General features: G+C 44.0%; 1 protein-coding gene across 18 annotated transcripts in view; it reads right to left on the bottom strand.

Moving 5' to 3' along the window:
- ARHGAP17 (Rho GTPase activating protein 17) overlaps nucleotides 1–23,726 on the bottom strand; it is an 89,805-nt gene that overhangs the window by 46,937 nt on the left and 19,142 nt on the right. For all 18 annotated transcript variants that reach the window (XR_007472039.1, XR_007472037.1, XR_007472035.1 and 15 more), the window contains exons 2-3: nucleotides 6,729–6,768; nucleotides 2,942–3,046 (exon numbers count right to left, since the gene is read on the bottom strand). Coding sequence is in view for 8 of the 18 variants with exons in the window: in XM_049699028.1 (XP_049554985.1) it covers nucleotides 2,942–3,046; nucleotides 6,729–6,768 (145 nt within the window). In the remaining 10 variants the exon portion in view is untranslated. The remainder of the gene's footprint in view (nucleotides 1–2,941; nucleotides 3,047–6,728; nucleotides 6,769–23,726) is intronic.

Consider the following 23,726-nt stretch of genomic DNA (forward strand, 5'->3'; position numbering starts at 1 on the left):
CTATAAAAATACTGAATCATGATGTTGTACACCTGAAACTAATATAACATTAGTCCACTATATTTCAATTAAAAAAAAACAAAAAAAAAAAGAGCTTCGATTTTAACCCAGGCAATGGGAACTAGCCACCGTCCCTGCCAGAGCATCAGTGGTATTATGGGATGCTTCCTTATGTGGAACTATCCTTCCAGCCATCTTGGTCCCCCTCCAAATGCCAGTAGTGTCCCCCAGACCTTATGGCAACCAAAAAAGTCTCCACACATTTCCAAATATCCCCAGGAGTGTAATTCTGGTCCCTGTTGAGAACAGCTAAGCTTAAGATTTTTTTTTTTTAGGCAGAAGGATGACAAGATCAATTTGTATTTCAGGAAACCATCTCTGGTGATCAGGTTGAAGAAAGGCTGGAAAAAAAGGAAATCAGAGGCAGGAAATGTAGCTCAAGAGGTGACTGCAACAGTCCAGATAATGAGAGGTAATCAGGTCTTGCATTAAGGTGAAGGTGGTAAAGATGGAGCAGAGGTGAGAAATTCAAGAAACAGTCACAAAGAGAATCATAGGACTTGCTAATCAAGCAGCTATGGGAGGTTGAGGATAAGACAAAAGGGAGGGCTTCCCTGGTGGCTCAGTGCTTAAGAATCTGACTGCCAATGCAGGGGACACGGGTTCGAGCCCTGGTCCGGGAAGATCCCACATGGTGCAGAGCAACTAAGCCCGTGAGCCACAACTACTGAGCCTGCACTCTACAGCCCACGAGCCACAACTACTGAGCCTGCGTGCCACAACTACTGAAGCCCACGCGCCTAGAGCCCATGCTCCGCAACAAGAGAAGCCACCACAATAAGCCCACGCACCACAACGAAGAGTTGCCCCCGCTCGCTGCAACTAGAGAGTGCCCCCGTGCAGCAACGAAGACCCAACGCAGCCAAATAAATAAATATATAAATATATTAAAAAACAAAACAAACACATGCCCTTCACTCATAAAAAAAGATAACCTAACTTGCATACTAGGGTGGATAGAATCCAAGAGTCAACACAGAAGAACTGGTTATGCGTGCTAAAATAGACAACTACGGGAGGAAGTGTTTTGCTTCGTTGAAAATGGTTTACAAGTGTCTGAATAAACACATTAGTTAGGCGCCATGAGAAGAGAGGAGGCGGCCCAAGGAATGTGATGGCGAGAATAAGGAGATGAAGGGCAGAAGCTTAGGAAACAATATTAAAAGGGCAGGCAGAGCAGAAGCCATGGCAAGAGAATGCAAAGGGGCAGAGCGGGCAGGACCAGTGGATTGGGCCTGGTTCTGATGGACGGGAACCGCAGCAAGCACTCCTGGAATCGGAGGTGCATGCAAACTTCTGCTCCTTTGATATACATCACTGCGGAAACTATGTGCTGTGCAAGAGAGGAGTAACCCTGTTGTCAAGTTGGCCAGAAATGTGTGTAGGAAACATAAAAGGAGGGTGACACAGATCGTCTGCACACCAGCTCTTCCTTTTGAGACATCTAGTGGCAAATAAAACAATATGGGATGGGCTTCCCTGGTGGTGCAGTGGTTAAGAATCTGCCTGCCAATGCAGAGGACATGGGTTCAAGCCCTGGTCCGGGAAGATCCCACATGCCGCGGAGCAACTAAACCTGTGTGCCACAACTACTGAGCCCACGTTCTAGAGTCCGTGAGCCACAACTACTGAGCCCGTGTGCCACAACTACTGAAGCCCACGTGCCTAGAGCCCATGCTCCACAACAACTGAAGCCACTGCAATGAGACGCCCATGCACCGCAACGAAGAGTAGCCCCTGCTCACCGCAACTAGAGAAAGCCTGCGTGCAGCAACGAAGACCCAACGCAGCCAAAAATAAAGAAATTTAAGAAAAAATATATATGGGAAATCATAGCTTCCCTGTGTGCCATGGAAACTCCCACCTTAATGTTATATGGGGGTCAGGGTATGCTCGTAAGCTGGGAACTCATAAAACTAAGGGCGGAACTGCCTGATGAACAAAGCTGCTGTGCTCTCCTGGTGGGACACGAGGACCTGGACGCTCTGAACGTACCCTGGAGTAGACATTTGATTGTTTCCTAGAGCCCATCCTTCCTGAGTCCTCCTAAGGACCTATCCTGGTCTCAATAGAGCCTATGAGCTGGAGGTAGGACCACAGCCCATGCTCTGGGGTGAGCTGTGATTAGCTTATGCCAACCAGCACGTCCTGTCTCCTCGCCCAACCTCATCCCTCCCCGCAGTAACTGGTTGTGGGTTGTGGGAGGAGTTTGTTCAGTAATGGAGAATGTGACTCAACACAGATCAATGCAATGGGAAGGGATTTCTACCTGCCAAAAGTATGGAAAAAAGAAGTCGTCTCACTCCATTAAGAAAAACTACTGGAAGAGACGCTCTCTATTCCTGCTGGACATGCACAAGGAAGTAGGTAGCCCATGGGAGCTGCTGGTAGCCAGCTTGCAACCATGAGGGATAAGCCAGACACTGAAGAAGGCCGAGGGGAGAGAAGGAGAGAAGGAAGGAAACTGGGGTCCTGGTTTACATCACCGAAAGCCTAGCCCAAGCCTTACCTGGAGTCCATCCTGACTACTGGACTTTTCAGTTAGTAAGCCAATAAACTCTACTTTCTCGGTCACTTTAAGAGAGGCTTGCAGCTTTCTGCCATCAGAGGATTCCTAACTGATGTGTCCATTCTCTTATGATGACAAATCTCTAAAAGCACCTGGAGAGAATTCAGTGTGAATATGGCTTTCGGCTCAGGGATGTCTTAAGCACAAAAGAATGCTATGGTAAGGCCGGTGTCGTGAATGTGAATGGCGATACAAGGTACAGGTCTGCAGGCAAATCTGCTGACGCTGCTTGGGAAAAACCGACTGATAGAGGGAGAAGAGCCTCTCAGAGACGAGGCGAGAACCACGGCTCCAAGTCCACCCAGTACTCACGTGTCTCCTCTCGGCATCGGTGCCGTGCTGCCCCTGGAAGCAGGCCACCAGGCGCTTGTGGGAATGGTGACACATGGAGCGCACTGTGTCCAAGCGCCGCTCGATCTGACAACACAAAGACAGATGAGCCGTTGGCAAGGCTCAAGACCAACTCAGCCTCTTCCTCCTGCGGTGTTTGCATGTAGGCAGGAAAAAGCATCCTGCCGTTGAATTTTTCACTTGGATGTAAATGGACATGGTTCCCATGCAGCTACACCAGGGCTTCTCACTATGGATAAGTGGGCTGGAGAATTCTGGGTTGTGGGCAGCTGTCCCGTGCATTATCAGTAGGTTTACCATCATTTCTGGTCTCCACCCACTAGATGCCAGTAGCACCCAACTCCCCTCTTCGTGACAACCAAGACTGCCCCCAAACATTGTCAAATATCCCCCCAGAGGGCAAAATCACCCCTAGTTGAGAAACACTGAGTTTTCAGATCCCTTAAAGGCTGAATTTATGTCCAGGGGTAGGGGACAGTCCTGACTAGAACTTGCTATCAGATAAGTGGTGACAAACTCACACACTATAGCACCAGCAAAGTCCCAGGTCCAACCAGCAGAACTGCAGATGAACAGCCTAAGCCCAGCCTCAGGCCCAAGGCCAAGTGGGAAAGCCACAGGGACATTCAGCTCTCTCCTGCACATGGCCATGGAGCCTTCCACACATGGTGCAACAGACAGAGAATCAAAAACAATGTTCCACAACTAAAACTCAAGATCAATGTTTTCAACATTATTCCTTATTGGGCTTGGGGTGGTTTTTTTTTTTTTTTTTTAATAATAAACCTCTAAAGCAGAATGGACAGCCAGCAGTAAGAAACACTGACTTAGGGGCCCACACATCACGATTAGCTTCCCAAAATATTATTGCTGGGATATGGCTGTTTATGGCAAAGAGAGCTGCTTTTTACAGGAAGGAATGCCAAAAATGTGTATTCTGATGACTCATTAAGAATGAGGGCAGGCCCTTAGGGATGCTTTCTATTTTAAAGAAAAATCAACAAGTTCGAAGCAGAATACATTTTTACCCCAAAACATTTTACCCAAAGAGATGGCTTTGTGCCTCTTTCTCAAGCAGCCCTTCTTCAGATCCAACCAAGGCCCCATCCCAGGACCCCGATCTGCAGCCACATTTATTTAGGGCCAGATGCCACATTACTTGCCCCAAATCTTATAATGACCCGATTCTAAGACACTGGAAAACTAATACACATTCTTCATTTGCCACAAAAGCGGGGGGGAGGGGAGAAACCCCCCAAAACTCCATTTCACTTGATTCCAATTTCCACTAGAATGTAAAGTCCGAAGGGATAGGGCCTTGGTCTGTCTTGTTCACAGATTTATCCCAAGTGCCTAGATCACTGCCTGGCCCAAATGGAAGGTAATATTTGTTGAAAGAACAAGTATATATATTGTATATACACTGTATAAGGTATTAGAAAAACAATAGTAAGTAAATTGTGGTTCCCACCCTCCTGGGATTCACAGCCTCCTGGGTAAACTCCATACAAACAAGATAAAAAGGCAGCCTCTTGAACTGCTCTACCAGAGATCTAAGAAAAGAGGCAGGAGAAAGAGCAAATTAAGGGAAGTCTCACATCAGAAACAAAGTAATCTCTGTGGGGGCTTCCCTGGCGGCGCAGTGGTTGAGAGTCCGCCTGCCGATGCAGGGGACGCGGGTTTGTGCCCCGGTCCGGGAGGATCCCACATGCCACGGAGCAGCTGGGCCCGTGGGCCACGGCCGCTGAGCCTGCGCGGGAGAGGCCACAGCGGTGAGGGGTCCGCGTACCGAAAAAAAAAAAAAAAAAGCTCTGTGGCTTGTGACAGTGGTAGTCATACCAACAAATCACTAATATAATATTTAGCCCTCACTACGTGACGGGCCCCACTCCCAGTGCTAACCATGTTTAACCCATGAATCACTCCTAACAAACCCATGCGGGGATACAGTGATTACCCTCCTTTTACAGAAGTGGAAACTGAGGCAGAGGGAGGTTAAGTGAATTCCCGAGGCCACTGAGCTAGTCAGGGGCAGACCTGGGATGGGAATCCAGGTGGCTGGTCACCAGACCCAGCACTCAGCACTTTGAACCATTACATGCCTTCTTTACGGTTAAAAAAAAAACCAAACAGAAATCAGAGCAGGAAAACAATTGCCACAGACGTGGAGTATCTGTGTTATAAAATAAGGAGTTCCTATATCCTGTGACAAACCATAATGGAAAAGAATATGAAAAAGAATGTACATATGTGTATAACTGAATCACTTTGTTGTACAGCAGAAATTAACACAGCATTGTAAATCAACTATACTTCAATAAAATAAATTTTTTAAAAAAAGGGAGTTCCTAGAAACTAGCAAACTCCTCAGGCCCCAGCGGACGTTTGGGCAAAGGGACAAGCACAGACAGTCACTGTCTGAGTCCCGTGCAATCTCTCCCATCCTCCACCTGCCTGCAAGGCCTCTGGCCTCCTTGCAGGGCTTAAAGGATGAAATGGAATGACGTATATTACTGACGTGGGATGTAGGTGGGAGAATGCTGACAGGAAAACCTAGTGTAACCATACCAAACAATATTTCCAAAATTCTGAAAATGGATTTGAAATATCTGATAAAAACCAGTGAGGAAATACTGTTAAGAATCTGATTCTTAAACTATAATATTGTATATCAACTATGCGTTAATAAAAAATTTTTTTTAAAGATTATGATTCCTTAATAAATCTTTTCTTGAAAAAACCCTTCTCATCCTTGATAAAAACTTCTAGTCCTCAAAAGTAGAAAAAAAAAAGTGCTCTTAAAATCTTCTACCTGCAAAAGACTGCCATAATTTAGAAGGCTGTTTTGGCATGGTGGGGCAGAAATAGCTTTTTTTAAAATTATGCAGCTCCTTCTCTGCATGGGAAGAGACAGAAAGCCACCTGGGAGCAGATCTCTGGTCTCCAGGGACTCGCTGGAGTGCACCAGAGGCAGGTGATGGAAATGAGAGGCAAGGAGAAGGTGCAGAAGGGGTCCTATCCTTCACAAAGTATTCGGTGTGGGTGGGGACGGAGTGGGGTTGGCTAAAGTGATGTGTATAAAGGGTCCAGGCCCTCCTGGGAGAAACTCCCAGCCCCAAAGTTAGGGAAACCTGTTGAGAAATGGCGTGAGTGGCCCTGGCTAAGGTCCCCAGCAGGAAACGCCCCTCCCTACGGAAAGGAAAGTCTGGCCCATTGGTGTGAGGCCACACTAGGGCCCCTGGGGGGTTCTGAGATCTGGTCACTGTCACTGAGACTCTGAGTCCTTCAGGACCCAACTTAGGTCAGTTTTAGGGAAGAAGCATAAAAGGGAGAAAAAACCTGAAATCTAGGTTGGAACCGGTGGGGCCACTGCCGCAGCTGGCAGAGCCTGTCCCATCAAGGTCGCCAGCGCAGCAGCCTGCCCAGGACGCATGACCAGGCCACAGTGCCAGTGGACCGGCCGGGCCAGCCAGGCTCCTCCCCTGTGCTCACCCCAACACCTGGCACTTGAACGCAGGACTAGCTCCATCTGAACTTCATAACATGACACCCAAGTTTCAGATCCCCTTTTGATCACCGCACAACTCAACTGCTTTTCTTTCCTGCTCAAAACCATGCTAATCACACTAATTCTGTTTCAGGCAAAACCCCAAAAAAAGCAAAGAACCATAAGCTTCAGTTCTTCCTATGGGTTTTTGTTGCTGTTGTTGTTTAAACAGAGCATTTTTAAAAGTCTTTCTTTTGTTACCTGTAACAGATCATCACTGAGGACTTCTGTTTTCTCGGCTCTGTGGGAAAAATGAAAAGTTCAAAATCAGACATTCAGAAATAAAAAGCAACTCATGAAATCGAGTAATTATTGTCCTGGAGTTTAAAACAAAACAGACAGAAATGAATGATCACAAGGGGACAAATTTTACCAATTTTTATATCAGAGGGCAACTTAAGAAAAAACCAAAGAAAAAAAACAAATGAGGGGCTTCCCTGGTAGCACAGTGGTTAAGAATCCACCTGCCAATGCAGGAGACACAGGTTTGAGCCCTGGTCTGGGAAGATCCCACATGCCACAGAGCAACTAAGCCCGTGTGCCACAACTACTGAGCCTGCACTCTACAGCCTGCAAGCCACAACTACTGAGCCTGTGCGCTGCAACTACTGAAGCCCACGTGCCCTAGAGCCCATGCTGCGCAACAAGAGAAGCCCGCACACCACAGTGAAGAGCAGCCCCCGCTCGCCGCAACTAGAGAAAGCTGTGTGCAGCAACGAAGACCCAACGCAGCCAAAAATACATAAATTTATTAAAAAAAAAAAACAAAAGAAAGTTTGCAGAGACTAGCACCCCAAAACAAGAATAAATGATTGAGACCAGTGGTTCTCAAACTTGGGCGTGCACAGACCCACCAGGGAGTTGGGGGAGGATGTGCTGTCTTAAAATGCCATTTTCCTGGTCTCACCTCAAGAGTTTCTAATTCCATAGGTCTGGAGTGAGACCCTGCATTTTTTTTTGAATTTTATTAATTATTTTATACAGCAGGTTCTTATTAGTCATCAATTTTATACACATCAACATATACATGTCAATCCCAATCTCCCAATTCATCACACCACCACCCCCACCTCCCGCCGCTTTCCCCCTTGGTGTCCATACGTTTGTTCTCTACATCTGCATCTCTATTTCTGCCCTGCAAACCAGTTGATCTGTACCATTTTTCTAGGTTCCATATATATGCGTTAATATATGATATTTGTTTTTCTCTGACTTCATTCTGTACGACAGTCTCTAGATCCATCCACGTCTCTACAAATGACCCAATTTCATTCCTTTTTATGGCTGAGTAATATTCCATCGTATATATGTGCCACATCTTCTTTATCCATTTGTCTGTTGATGGGCATTTAGGTTGCTTCCATGACATGGCTATTGTAAATAGTGCTGCAGTGAACATTGGGGTGCATGTGTCTTTTTGAATTATAGTTTTCTCTGGGTATATGCCCAGTAGTGGGATTGCTGGGTCATACGGTAGTTCTATTTTTAGCTTTTTTTTTTTTTTTTTTTTGCGGTACGCGGGCCTCTCACTGCTGTGGCCTCTCCCGTTGCAGAGCACAGGCTCCGGAAGCGCAAGCCCAGCGGCCATGGCTAACTGGCCCAGCCGCTCCGCGGCATGTGGGATCTTCCCAGACCGGGACACGAACCCATGTCTCCTGCATCGGCAGGCTGACTCTCAACCACTGCACCACCAGGGAAGCCCTATTTTTAGTTTTTTAAGGAACCTCCATACTGTTCTCCATAGTGGCTGTATCAATTTACATTCCCACCAACAGTGCAAGAGGGTTCCCCTTTCTCCACACCCTCTCCAGCATTTGTTGTTTGTAGATTTTCTGATGATGCCCATTCTAACTGGTGTGAGGTGATACCTCATGGTAGTTTTGATTTGCATTTCTCTAATGATTAGTGATGTTGAGCAGCTTTTCATGTGCTTCTTGGCCATCTGTATGTCTTCTTTGGAGAAATGTCTGTTTAGGTCTTCTGCCCATTTTTGGATTGGGTTGTTTGTTTTGTTAATATTGAGCTGCATGAGCTGTTTATATATTTTGGAGATCAATCCTTTGTCCGTTGATTCGTTTGCAAATATTTTCTCCTATTCTGAGGGCTGTCTTTTCATTTTGTTTATGGTTTCCTTTGCTGTGCAAAAGCTTTTAAGTTTTATTAGGTCCCGTTTGTTTATTTTTGTTTTTATTTCCATTACTCTAGGAGGTGGATCAAAAAAGATCTTGCTTTGATTAATGTCAAAGAGTGTACTTCCTACGTTTTCCTCTAAGAGTTTTATAGCGACCGGTCTTACATTTAGGTCTCTAATCCATTTTCAGTTTATTTTTGTGTATGGTGTTAGGGAGTGTTCTAATTTCATTCTTTTACATGCAGCTGCCCAGTTTTCCCAACACCACTTATTGAAGAGTCTGTCTTTTCCCATTGTATATCCTTGCCTCTTTTGTCATAGACTAGTTGACCATAGGTGTGTGAGACCCTGCATTTTTAACAAGCCCCTCCCTGCCCAGAATTCCATGGCAGGAGGCCTGTAGACCACACTTTGAGAAAAGACTGCTCTAGAGAAAATTAAACTTCAGTTCTTCAAATGACCATTTCTGAGTTTTACAGCAAACAAGTCTGTCACAAATCCAGAAACGTTATGCAATGAGTAACAACAATTGAGTCTTCCTTCAGCTATCTCATCTTTATTTTCAAAAGAAACAAAGTGGGGCTTCCCTGGTGGCGCAGTGGTTGCGAGTCCGTCTGCCGATGCAGGGGACACGGGTTCGTGCCCCGGTCCGGGAAGATCCCACATGCCGTGGAGCGGCTGGGCCCGTGAGCCATGGCCGCTGAGCCTGCGCGTCCGGAGCCTGTACTCCGCAACGGGAGAGGCCACAACAGTGAGAGGCCCGCGTACCGCAAAAAAACAAAACAAACAAACAAGAAAAACCAAAGTATTTTCACAACTTTCCCTTATCTATGCTTCAGAACTCCTGTGGACTTCAAGGACCTTTCTAGAAGATCCATGTGGCAGCCAACAATCTATTTTTAGTTTTTAGTTCTATTTTTAGTTTTTTAAGGAACCTCCATACTGTTCTCCATAGTGGCGGTATCAATTTACATTCCCACCAACAGTGCAAGAGGGTTCCCTTTTCTCCACACCCTCTCCAGCATTTGTTGTTTGTAGATTTTCTGATGATGCCCATTCTAACTGGTGTGAGGTGGGGCAGGGACTGGTGTGATTTTCTGATGATGCCCATTCCAACTGGCAGAGCATTCTGAGCTGTTGGAGCCTCAGCTGCCAGATCACGATCATTTTTTACAAAGACTTTTTCTCCACAGTCCAAAAAGGCAGCATTGTTGCCATACAATGTTATACCCAGAATCACTACAAAGTGACATTTTGGATTTCTGGCTCAAATAGTGATTTAAACCAAGTCATTTAACATTCCCTACCAAATTCCCATTGAAACGAACCAGAAAATTTTTAAAGGAGAAAGAAAAAAACTGTTTCAGTTCTGATCATTGAAGGAGGGGGGAAGGAAGAGCATCAGTGAACCAGAAAATTTGAAGCCTTTTTATCAGATACACTGCGCCATGGAAGGCTGCATGATCTTGCCCATGAACCAACGCAAGAGAAGGAAAAGCCATTTGGCCCAAAAATGGTGGGATCCCCTAGAATGACCTCAAAACACTGCTAGGCTCAGAGCAGCACGAGACGCAACAAGTATGGTGGCCCCCACCCCCAGCCCACACTTGAGTGACGGCACGTCAAGTTAAACCCAGGCGTTGGCACAGAGAATTCCAATACTGGTCGTCACAGCAGTGCCCCAGTTAACTTGGAGATGCCTACAGGAGTGGCTCACTCATTGGTTTCTGCAGGAAACTGGAACTCTGACCTGACTCAAATACCTCCCAGGTCCAGAGGAGCCCAGCCTGGAGATGAGGTCGAGGTCCCAGCTTCCAGAAGAGGTCAACTCTCAACTCTATGAACAAGTTCTGCAAGCAGCAAGCCAATATGCCATCCCAGCCCTCGCTTGGCACACGTGGTGCCAGGCACTGCTGAAGCACCAAACCCAGGTAGTCACGCCAGTTAGGGAAGTGGAGCAGGGCCCCAGCTGACTATAAGCTCAAGCAAGCAGCCTCAGAAAGAAGTCTGACAGTTGGCCTAGCAGGGACAGAGCTGGCATGAGACCGCCATAGCTTCACCACTACTCCCTCTCGATCAACAGCCTTGCCACTCCTCAAGCAAAGTACCACCACTGGACTATGTAACTTTCACCTTGTCTTCACTGGCCAGAACCCAAAGGTCTGGATAGGGCCCTGGGCACCTCTGACAGCACTCTGAAATCTCCTTCTGTAGGTATAAGTATACACAGAGAAGAGTACCAAGGCCTATTAAAATATTCACAAGTTCAAAAGAATAGATTCAGAGCAAATACGTCCTCTTTTGAAACAAAATTTTTAAAATAGAAGAGGAAAACTTAGTTTCAAAATCCCAAGGTGGTACAGATGGCCAGTGGGCACATGAAAAGATGCTCAACGTTGCTAACTGTTAGAGAAATGCAAATCAAAACTACAATGAGGTACCACCACACTGGTCAGAATGGCTATCATTAAAAAGTCTACAAATAACAAATGCTGGAGAGGGTGTGGAGAAAAGGGGCCCCTCCTACACTGTTGGTGGGAATGTTAAGTTTCCACTATGGAAAACAGTATGGAGGTTCCTTAAAAACTAAAAATAGAGTTATCGTATGATCCAGCAATCCCACTCCTGGGCATATATTCCAGACAAAATTATAATTCAAAAAGATATATGTATCCCAATATTCACTGCAGCACTATTTACAATAGGCAAGACATGGAAGCAACATAAGTGTCCATCAACAAATGAATAAAGAAGATGTGGTATATATAAACAATGGAATATTACTCAGCCATACAAAAGAATACAATAATGTCACTTGCAGCAACCTGGATGGACCTAGAGATTACCATACTAAGTGAAGAAAGTCAGACAGAGAAGGACAAATATCATATGATATCACCTATATGTGGAATCTAGAATATGATTCAAATGAACTTACTTACAAAACAGAAACAGATTCACAGACATAGAAAACAAACTTATGGTTACCACAGGGGAAGAGGGAAGAAGGAATAAATTAGTAGGAGTTTGGGATTAACAGGGACAAACTACTATATATAAAATAGATAAACAACAAGGTCCTACTGTATAGCACAGGAAACTATATTCAATATCTTATAATAAACCATAATGGAAAAGGATATATATATGTGTATGTGTAACTGAATCACTTTGCTATAAATCAGAAATTAACACAACACTGTAAACCAACTATACTTCAATTAAAAATTAATTAATTAATAAGATAAAATAAAATCCCAATGAGAGTGCTTAGCAGGTATGACTTAGTAACAGCTCAGTGGTCCAGGAGGACCAACTCTGTGCATCTCATCCCAGCTCCTTGTTCAGGGACCTCACACTGGTAACATGAAATGAAAAAAATCTAATACAATGCAAACAAATGCAAGTAATACAAATCAGGGTTTTTTTTTTGAGAGTCAGTTATATGAGCATAGCACTGAGACAGCCACAAAGAAAACAAAGCCAATATAAAAAGAAAGCAAGAATTAACTTTGGAAAAATCAGAAAGTCCATAGGCACTACTATGCTCAGCTGCAAATAAAAACTGCAATGAGGTACAGTTTTATTTGTCAATTATACATCAGTAAAGCTGGGGGGAAAATAATCTTTCCTGATTATAGGCAATTTTAAATAATTTCAGTGAAGTAAGTCAGAGAAAGACAAATATCAAGAAAGATTATTTTCTCCCCAGCTTTACTGAAGTATAATTGACAAATAAAACTGTATATATTTGGGCTTCCCTGGTGGCACAGTGGTTGAGAGTCCGCCTGCCGATGCAGGGGACATGGGTTCGTGCCCTGGTCCGGGAAGATCCCACATGCCGCGGAGCGGCTGGGCCCGTGAGCCATGGCCGCTGAACCTGCGCGTCCGGAGCCTGTGCGCCGCAACAGGAGAGGCCACAACAGTAAGAGGCCCGCGTACCGCAAAAAAAAACCCAAAAAACAAACAAAAAAAACTGTATATATTTAAAGTATACAGTGTGATGATTTGACTTACATATACATTGTGAAATGACTACCACAATCAGGTTAATGAACACATCCATTACCTTTTTTTTTTTTTTTTTTTTTTGCTGTATGCGGACCTCTCACTGTTGTGGCCTCTCCAGTTGCGGAGCACAGGCTCTGGACGCGCAGGCTCAGCGGCCATGGCTCACGCGCCTAGCTGCTCCGCGGCATGTGGGATCTTCTCGGACTGGGGCACGAACCCGTGTCCCCTGCATTGGCAGGCGGACTCTCAACCACTGCGCCACCAGGGAAGCCCCGTCCATTACCTTTTTTGTTATAGTTGTGAGAATGCTTAAGATCTACTCTCTTAACAGATGTCAAGTATGTATTATTAACTATAGTCACCATGCTGTACATTAGATCCCCAAAATTTATTCATCTTATAACTGAAGGCTTATACCCTTTGACTAGCATCTCCCCATTTCCCTGATTCCCCAGTCCCTGGTAACCACCATTCTACTCTCTGTTTCCATGAGTTTGACTTTTTTTTTTTTAAGATTTCACACATAAGTGAGATCATATAGTATTTGTCTTTCTCTGTCTGGTTTATTTCACTTAGCATAATGTCCTTCATAATGTCATCCATGTGTTGCAAATGGCAGGATTTCCTGATTTCCTTCTTTCTCACGGCTGAATAATGTTCCTGTGTGTGTGTGTGTGTGTGTGTGTGTGTGTGTGTGTGTGTATACAACTTCTTTATCTATCCATCCATCATTGACAGACACTTAGGTTGTTTCTGTATCTTAGCTACCGTGACTATGCTACAACGACCATGGGAGCCCAGATATCTCTTTGAAATACTGATTTCACTTCCTTTGGATATATACCCAGAAGTGGGATTGCTGGATCATATGGTAGTTCTATTTTTATTTTTTGAGGAACCTCCATACTGTTTTCCTTAATGGCTGTACCAATTTACACCACCAACAATGCAAAAGGGTTCCAATTACCTGTTGGCCATATGGAAAAGTGTTTTCACTGGATAAATGTCTATTTAGGTCCTTTGACCATTTTTTAATCAGGTTATTTGGTTTTTTTGCTATTGCATTATATGAGTTTACTATTGAATTATATATATATATTTTGGATATTAACCCCTTAGATATATGGTTTGCAAACGTTTTCTGCCATTCCAATAGATGCCTTTTCATTTTGTAGACTGTTTCCTTAGCTGTGCTGAAGCTTTTTAGTTTGATATAGCCCCATTTATTTATTTTGCTTTTGTTGTCAGTGCTTTGAGTGTCATATATATGAAACTATTGCCAAGACCAATATCAAGGAGTTTTTCCCCTATTTTCTTCTAGGACCTTTATGGTTTCAGGTCTTATATTTAAGTCTTTAATCCATTTCAAGTTAACTTTTGTGAGCGGTATAAGGTAGAGTCCAGTTTCATTCTTTTGCATATGTATATCGATTTTTTCCAACACCATTTCAAATAGACTATCCTTTCCCTATTGTGTATTCCTGATGCCCTTGTCAAAGATTAATTGACCATATATGTGTGGGTTTATTTCTGGGCTCTCTATTCTGTTCCATTGGCCTATGTGTCTGTTTTTATCCCAGTGCCATACTGCTTTGATTATTGTAGCTTCATAATATAGTTTGAAATCAGGACGTGTGATGCCTTCAGCTTTGTTCTTACTCAGTATTGCTTTAGCTATTTAGGGGTCTTTTGTGGTCCCATATGAATTTGAGGAGTCTTTTTTCTATTTCTGTGAAAAATGCCATTGGAATTTTGATGTGACTATACTGAATCTATAGATTGAGTAGTATGGACAGTTTAACAATACTAATTCTTCCAATCCATGAATATGGGATATCTAGGAAAGATTACTTTTAAGTTACAAATCACGATTGTGGAATGTAATATACAAATTGGGGTAGCTCCTTCACACAAAAATTCCCCCAATGGCCTGTGTTATCCCCATCTTAATTTTAGGGAACCATCAATGTCCCCACCTCCCCCAACATGCGGTCCAAATGACCTGACTTCCCTCATCACTGTGACTCATCCAAGGCTCAGCCCTTTCTATGCTGAAGTGTTTTGGAACATTCATCTTTACCAGAGATGTGGAATTTTTACCTAAGGAAAGTTCGGCAATTAGCATTCAGGATACCAGCCAAGGTCCCCATTTAAAAGCCATTTACCTAAGCCAAAGAAACTTGGTTTTACTGAGATTGAACTTATCAAGACAAAGTGATCCAATCATAAAAACAATACTTACTAAACTGGATTGTTTTCAATCAAACATTTTGCTACACAGACCTAAACTTTTTGCATATGTTTTTTTTTTCTGCTTTGTCAGAGCTTTCTTTGTGTCCAATGTTCCATGCTTGAAAACACACTTGATGTTTCCTGTCTGCAACTGGAAAAACAATACAAAGCAGGAAGGCACTTCCCACTCGCCATTTTACTCTGGGGGTTGTTTTTTCCTATGCAAGTTGCTGTGCAATTTCACTAGTCATTCAAGCAAGGCTTACATCAGGCAGGATTTTTAATTTATCACTTTCTGGTAAAGCGTAAGATTTTTTCCTCCTAATTCCCAAAGCCTAAAAGCAGCAGTGCTGTGCGGGTCGTGATGTGTTCATCTTTTCCAGAAATGCTCAAATGAGGAGACAGGATCAAAGGAAAATTTCCAATTGGGGCTGATAATTTCCATCTCTAAACGTGGACTGATTTCTGGAGGAGTTTCTGCCATCACGACACTCAATGCCAGACGCCACTATCGTGAACTGCCATTCTGCTTCCCAGGGCACAGACATCTGTTTAAACCATGTACCATGGGAGCCACAGAAATAAACGCTCAAGTCCACATCTTCAATGCACTCTGTGGTCTTCCAAGCACTGAGTATTACTGACCTCATCCCTGCTCAACAGAGCTCCCTGGGGGCAGGGACCAGGTCTATCTTAGCATCACCCCTCCGCCAGTACCTAGCTTAGCCCCTGCCTGCCACACAGTAGGCGCTTAGTAAATATACACTGAATGAACGAATGACAAAGTAAATGGCTGTCACTATGACAGAGAAAGGTTTGAGAAAAAGAATTTTCTAGATTTCAAAAGAGATAGCAAGGAAAAAACTCAGTAACACTAAGGCAGAAAAGCAGCCATACAATATAAATACAGATTTGCCTTCCACCGTAAAATCCACGATGACTACAATTAAAACGTGATATTGTCTTCCAAAATTCATCTTTCTTTCATGAAAAAAAACACAGAAAGTAAACCATCTCTATGACCAGGGGTCAGTAAACTATGGCCTGCTGGTCAAATCCAGTTCACTGCCTATTTTTGTTTAGCCAGCAAGCTAAGAGAGTTTTATTTTTAAATGGCTGAAAGAAATCCAAATAGATAAATAATATTTTGTCACATGTAAAAATTATATGAAATTCAGGTTTCAGTGTGCACAAGTCCAGTTTTCTCAGGGCCCGGCCAGGCTGATTTGCTGATGTATTATCTATGGCTGTTTTCACTACAGCAGAGAAGTTGAATTGTCGCAACAGAGACCGTGTGGTCTGCAGAGCTCAAAATACCAGCTGCTCGTTTACAGGAAAAGTTTGACCACCCGGGGGTCTGTAGCAGTGATGCTCACAGCATGTGGTGCAAACCAGGCCAGCAGGCTTTTGAGAATCACTTTGAGAACTGGTGTGTGAGGCTGGTCTGGAGGTGTATTTTCTCTGCCTCGTGTTTGAGAAGCAGCTGCTAAAATGAATGGGGGTGGCTGGCTCGGCCAGTATTGTTCAAACGTGGAGGCAGAGCCCAGCGCTGGTGACGCTGGTGACAGAGGAAAGTCAGAAATTATGTTTCTGTTCCGCCTACCCGGTTCCACCCACCCACGTCCCCCCTCCAAACACATATTATAATGATTGTTTTCTTCCTGATTCCTACTTATAAACATATTTCAGGACAGGATGTAAATAAATACAATTGTCTGTGTCAGGCATCACACACTTTTTCTGGAAAGACTAAATAATAAATATTTTAGGCTTGCAGGCCATATGGTCTCTGCTGCAATTACTCAGCTGTGCCATGTAGCACAAAAGCAGCCAGGGACAACATAAAAATGAATGAACCTGGGTGGGTTCCAATAAACTTTATTTATGGACACTGAAATTCGAATTCACATGATTTTCATATGTCAGGAAATATTATTCTTCTTTTGATTTCTTTTCAACCATTTAAAAATGCAAAAACCATTCTGAGCCTACTGCAGCTGGATTTGGTCCACAGGTTATAGTTTGCTGACCTCTGATCCATGTACAAGTGAAATACGGTTTCCCATGAAACTCCAATCCTTTTTAATCACTTACAAATTCTTCTGACTTCGAAGGGGGATTTCTGCACTTTCCCAACATACATTTCAGACACTGGCTTTTTAGGACTCCATCAGATTATTCCTCTTCAATCCCTTCAGCCACTCTGGGGGCTCATCTTTCTACCCCTCAGTACACTCTCTACCCAGGGATGCAAATTAGTGGTCCAGAAGCCAGTACTATCATCCAATATCGAGGGCTTCCAATGCCTCCAAGATCCAGTGCTGCTGTTTTTTAATTTACAAATTCACACAAGAGATCATAGTTCTGTTGGTTTTTCACTTATACATTCGCTTTGATATACCAATTAAAGTGAAAAAAAAAAAGAAATGGGACTTGGAGAGAATTTTTAATAAACTGATTTTAAATTCTGGTTATCTGCAAATACCTAAATGCATCTTCGATGAGTAAGATAAACTCTGATTAATCTTTTGAGGATTCTCAATATCGTACATGGGGCAACAACACTGCATGGCACTGCATGCACCGGAATTTGCATTCTCAGAGAAATTACAGCGGCCAGACCCACGGCTAAGTGGTCTATTTCATTCCGCTGGGAACGAGATTTTGTGCAACACTGTCATCTCCTGTTACAAGTGTTTACAAAATCCCCTTAAGCCTTTGCTCGGGAGTTTGGATTCACTCATCTGATTTCACAGTGAGCCAGGGGACTACTGAGTGAGTTTTTCCTGTTTTATCTCATTAGATTAGCTGTCTTCTTAAGTTTCTGGGAAGGAATTGCAAATCTACTTAATTGGATTTTAAAAATAAAGGACCCTCTGACACTTTATAAAATGAATCGATTTGCTACACATTCCACAAAGTAATTTAAAAAGCCTTAAAAGAGCATTTACAGAACTCTAAAGGGATAGTATGGGAAAAAAAAATCTCCATACATAACACTGAAAAGAAATAGGACATTTATCAGAGGGAAAATGATCAAGTAGAAAGTATTTTGGTAATAGTATGGGCGACATATGTCTCATAGTTCTATACCTTATTTCCCCAAATGATGGAATTTTACCCATATATTTACAGCTGCTCTAAGTAATATTTATTTTTTACTTTAAATAACAATAACAAACCCTATCAATCTTAACTGAATCTCCGTAATATTATTTGAATTCCAATCAACGACTAAGATGAACTGTTATATTTTAAAATAAATTGAATTGAGTTTATCGTTTTCCTACACCCATAAGCTTATCCCACAGCTTTTTGTTTGGTCAGTTGGCTTTCTTCCCCTCCGGCACATGGAATGGAATCTATTTGCTATCCCTGCTGTAACCATGTGCTAAGTCTAAAAGCTCCACTGAGGACTCCTGCTTATGGCAAAGTCAGAAAGAAAGTTCACGGCCACCAGCACATTGTGCGACTCCCCTCAGCGGTCAGACGTCCCAGTCCCTCCCTCCCAGGCCTGCTCAAGTCATTTACAGTACTTGCTTGCCCCTGCAGGCAGCTAAGTTTGACATCTCAAAGCTTTCTCAAACAGGCAAAAATAGTCAGAAATAATTCGCAAAGCACTGCAATGCGGACAGTGCATGTGGAGCTGAGACCTCCAGGGGGTGGGGGGTGTCCTGTTCACCGCCAGGCGAGGCCAAAGGCCAGCAGGAGCTGAGAAGCCACGCAAAAAAGCTAAATTGAGAGTGCCAAAGGCAAAGCCACACAAAGTCAAGGGCTCGGCTCTGACTCAGGGCCAGGGCTGCTGGCGGGGAGGCACTCCACATCTGAAGACAGGTTGTGCAGGCTTCCTTCCAAAGGCTTCTTCCTACGTCAGCACATTTGGACTTTGAAAAGCATGTTCCCATAGAAAGCAGGTTATAAATGATCATTACATTCTCAGTCCCGCTTAGAGGGACTCACTTCACTTACAGCTAAACTAAATGACAGCCCTCGTGGGTAGCCGTCAACTGAACCCAGGGAACAGTAGCAAAAAACTAGGAGATAACAGTGGTTCTCAACCATGGCTACACATTACAATCCTGGGGGCTTTCAAAATAATGCAGGTGATTCCGTCTATACGAAATGACCAGAAAAAGCACATCTGTGGAGGCAGAAAGAAGACTAGTAGTCAGCCAAGAGTAAGGGTGGGAACAGGAATTAGCCATAAAGGGGTACGAGAGGGATCTCATGGGGTGATGCCACTGTTCTAAAATCAGATGGTGGTGATGGTTACCCGACTCTGTAAATTGGCTAAAAAAATCATTAAACTGTATACTTAAAATGGGTGAATTTTATGATATATAAAGTTGTTAACAACTCAGTGAAGTTGTTAAAAAAAAAGAATAACGGCTGGACCCCAACCGAGAACGGCTGAATCAGAACTTTTGGGGGTGGGACCTGGCTTTTTTTTTTTTTTTTTAAAGCTCCCCAGGCCACTCCAAAGTGCAGCCAGGGCTGAGAACCCCTGCATTAGAGGGTCAGAGTACCAGTAGCTGTAGGTGGCAGGGTAAGTACCAGGACACGGTAGAGAGAGGGTCCAGCAGTAAATGGTAGGCTGTAGAGAGAGCTTGCAGTGTCACTGGATAACAGGCCAGAGAGGCCCTCCGTCTAGGTCAAGACCGCCCAGGATGTGGCCTGATAGGCATGACTCACAAGTGACTTTACTCTCTTGCCTCCTCGGGCAGAGTAAGCTGAGGGATAAGAAACTGATGGATAGCAGATTCTAAGTTTCGTTTTAGGCAAAGGATAAGGAGACGGAACATGCATGGTAGGAGCTAAGAGTCAGGGCTCTGGACTCAGACAGACCTGACTTTGAATCCCAGCACCGTCGCCTGGCAAGCTGCAAACGGGAGGCTCCACTCCCTCCACTGTAAAACGGGAATAATAATAATAACAATAATACCACCACTTCACTGGTTATACAGTAACGTCATTTATCCCATTTCACTTATCTCTCTCATAAACCTGCTCCCCAGCGCCTAGCGAGGGTTCATGGAGTGTTAGCCCTTCTGAGAATTACAGCAAATAACAACCACCTGCAGATAAATCCAGAGCAGTAAGTCTTATCTAAGAAAAACCCTTCTGCAGTCATCAAGCTATTGTAGCTTCTCCTGGAAGAAGTCACGGCTGAGCCCAGACCACACAAAGACAAAAAGCTATGTCACACTTATACAGCAGGAGCAGGGCAGGCTTGTCAATTAAAACAAAGGGTTGGTTGTGATAATGCTGTGTGGGCTGGAAGCCACCAAAGAGAAGCACAGGCACACAGTACACAGAAACTTAGAGACCAAATATGTGGTGAGTTAGCAAAATCCTTCACCAAAGGATCAACGTCTTAAGCTGCTGAGCCTCACAACGGACGGTAATGAGGCTGTAAAAATGCCAGCACTGGTGGCTCTCAGGTGCATGTTCACAGAGGGGCCAAAGAACTCTCCAGGGAGAAACCACCTGAGAACGGACTTGCTGCAAGATACTTTAGGTCTTCATTCATTCAGCCCATGTTCATGGAGCACTCTCTAAACGTCAAGGACTGGGGAGGAAAAAAAAGGAGAGAAATGAACCACAGTCTTCACCCTTGGAGAGCTGATGGGAAAGACAGAAACGTAAACACGTTTGTTCAGACTTGTGGGAGCACAGAGAGAAGAGTAATGGATTGCGTGGCAGGGAGAGGCTTCACGGGGAAGCCGTCCAAGCAGATCTCAGATAAGACAGACCCATCCAGTGAGCGTGGAGGAAAGCGGTCTGGAGACGGTCCTGCACTAGGGCACAAAGCACGGGGTGAGGGGACCTGGCTGAAACAAAGGCTTTGCCTGCTAAGGAAGTAGGGGGCAATGGGGAGCCACTGATGGTTTCTCAGCAATGGAGTGGCAAGGCGAAACCCAGATTTGAATTTTAGAACGACAACTCTGACAGCAGGGTGCAGAATGGAGGTAGGAGAACACCTGGAGTGCCTCTGCAGTTATTCGGGAGACGGACAAGAACACAGATTCCCAGCCCTCACCGTCCTATCCTGGCCAAAGACATGCTGCTCTTTTAACAGAAATAGTAGGGCAGAATCACTGACTATCAACTAACGACATGAAAAACACTTTTTAAAGTTCAAGAAAAATTTATAAAATATGGAGCTCTCTCTGGTCAAGAAATAAATCAAACACAGAAACTAAAATTCATGGATCATAACCAACTTAAATCTCCAGATTTCCAAAACTAAATTAAATTAAAACTTAAGTAAGACTTTGCATTTATTTCTTCTTTTTTAAAAAAAATGAAAGCACTTTCACATATATTATTTCATTTGCTTATATTACATGTACCTTATGGGGCAATTTTTATTATCCCTATTTCATGGATGTGGAAACTGAGGCAAACACCCATTAAATAAATTACATAATGAAACAAAAGTCTTTGGACCCTCAGAAGAGAGCAGTTTCAAGATCATTAACCAAAGTTGAGTCTCTCTGAATTTTCATGCTAGATGCTGGTCCTAGCTGCACCACAAACTAACCAAATGATCTAAAAACACACTCCTGACCTTCCTGTATCTCACTTTATTTATATTTGAATGAACAATCTCCCACAATTTTTAAAAGACCACAATAAAACAGCAAATGAGAGAATATTTTGAAACCTTCAAAACTGTGCTTTGCAAATAGAGGACTGCATCTCTATAAACAACAATCAATTTTTTTTAAAAGCATATAATACTGAGAATTTGGATAAGTGTGGACCCTTTAGGTTTCTACAAGGAATACGCATCACAGATGTAGCCCAGAAAGTTCCATGATTAGCGTGGTGCACAAAATGAAGGGAAAAATCATTCACCTGGAAAATTGGGGTGAAGCTGCTTTTGAGGGATGACAGATAGATTCTGGGTGGAGAACACCATCGATCTTCACTTGCCCTTTTCTGAAGGTCAAAGGCAAGAGTGTTCCAACACTACAGCTTGATGGGTGAAAGGATGCTGTGGATGACTCGAAATAAACAATGGATTTTTTCAAATGAGGCTTTTACTCAGAAGGCTTGTACTGAAATGAAATGTTAATTGAGTGGAGCTTGCGGCCCATCACTGAGTCCAACTGCAGATTGCCGTCATGCATACTTTGCCACTAACCTTTCCATGTGGTTAGTCATTGAACAAATATTTGTTGGGTTCCCTTCCATGAGCCATTATGAGTAAGAGATACGGCCCCTGCCCTGACAAGCTCGAGGACTATCGAGGAAAATAAACGATTACCTCCAGTGCAGTGAATGCTCTGACGGGGGAACACAGGGCACTCTGGGAGGGGTGGCCGTCTGTCATCGTCACCACAGTTAACATTTATTGAGCTTGTACCATGTGCTTTAGCACTGTTCTAGGTGCTTTTGAGAATTAATTCCTGGGCTTCCCTGGTGGCGCAGTGCTTGAGAGTCTGCCTGCCGATGCGGGGGACACAGGTTCGTGCCCCGGTCCGGGAAGATCCCACATGCCGCGGAGCGGCTGGGCCCGTGAGCCATGGCCGCTGAGCCTGCGCATCCGGAGCCTGTGCTCCGCGATGGGAGAGACCACAACAGTGAGAGACCCACATACCACAAAAAAAAAAAAAAAAAAAAAAAGAATTAATTCCTTAAAGGGACTTCCCTGGTGGTCCAATGGTTAGGACTTTGAGCTTCCACTGCAGGCGGCACGGGTTCAACCCCTGGTCAGGGAACTAAGATGCCTCATGCCGCACAGCACAGCAAAAAAAAAAAAAAAAAAAGAATGAATTAATTCCTTAAAAGTACAACAATAACTCTGTGGGGTAAGGAGTATCATCTCCATGTTACAGATGAGGAAACTGATGAACAGAGAAGTGATTTGCCCAAGGTTTCATAGCTAGGTTCTGAATCTGGGCAATTTCATTCCAGAGATCCTGTTCTTAACATCTTGTTTCCAGGTGCTTTAAAAGTATTAACTCATTTAATCCTCAAGATAATGATGAGATCAATACTATGATTATATACATCTTACAGATGAGAAACCTAGGAACAGAGAAGTTAATTAAGTTACCAATGGTTACAGAGCAAGGGGAGGGCATCTAATGCAGACTGAAGATACCAGAAAAGTTTTCTGAAACTAGCAATGGCTTTTGAGGCCTAATAGATGAATTGGAGTTCGAAGCACAGGTGTTAGATAGAGAAGAGGACATTAAGGCAGTGAGGTTAAGAGAGAGGGGATGAGAGGAATGGACACAAGGTGATAGAGCTGGGGGAGAGCCCACCTTAGCTCAGGTGCAGGGGCCTGCTGAAGTCCGAGGGCAAAGCAGGAGAACCAGAGAAACCTTCCGGTACTCTGGGCCTCACACAGAGTGGGAGGTGGTGGCAGTCCACCTCTGAGGGAGGCAGCGGGAGAGCGGGCACATCCCCCCTGAAGCCACCCAAGGCACAGGTATGCAGAGCCTGCTCAAGGGCAGGGGAAAGCAGAGAAACCTGCAGGACTTTGGGCCATAACATGAGTATCAGGCAGTGGTCCTCAACCACAGGGAGGGGCAGGAGAGCTGAGAAAAGCTCTCTTGATGTAGGCACACAAGTCCTACTAAACTTGGGGATAAGCAAGAAAATTGAGCTAGACAAGCTCTGCCAGAGGGAAAATTTTCATCCCACCTTCAAATAAGTTGAAGTCAGTGGTGAGCTGAGTGTATCAAAAGCAACAACAAAGCCTGGAGTCACACAGCAACAGACTAGACTGACTTGAGTCCTCATACGAATGGCCTGACGGAAGAGGCACACACTCTCAGTTTCCACACATCAAAACTTACCACAGGAAAGAA

The sequence above is a fragment of the Orcinus orca genome, chromosome 16 (genome assembly GCF_937001465.1).
Source record: "Orcinus orca chromosome 16, mOrcOrc1.1, whole genome shotgun sequence".
Taxonomy (NCBI): domain Eukaryota; kingdom Metazoa; phylum Chordata; class Mammalia; order Artiodactyla; family Delphinidae; genus Orcinus; species Orcinus orca.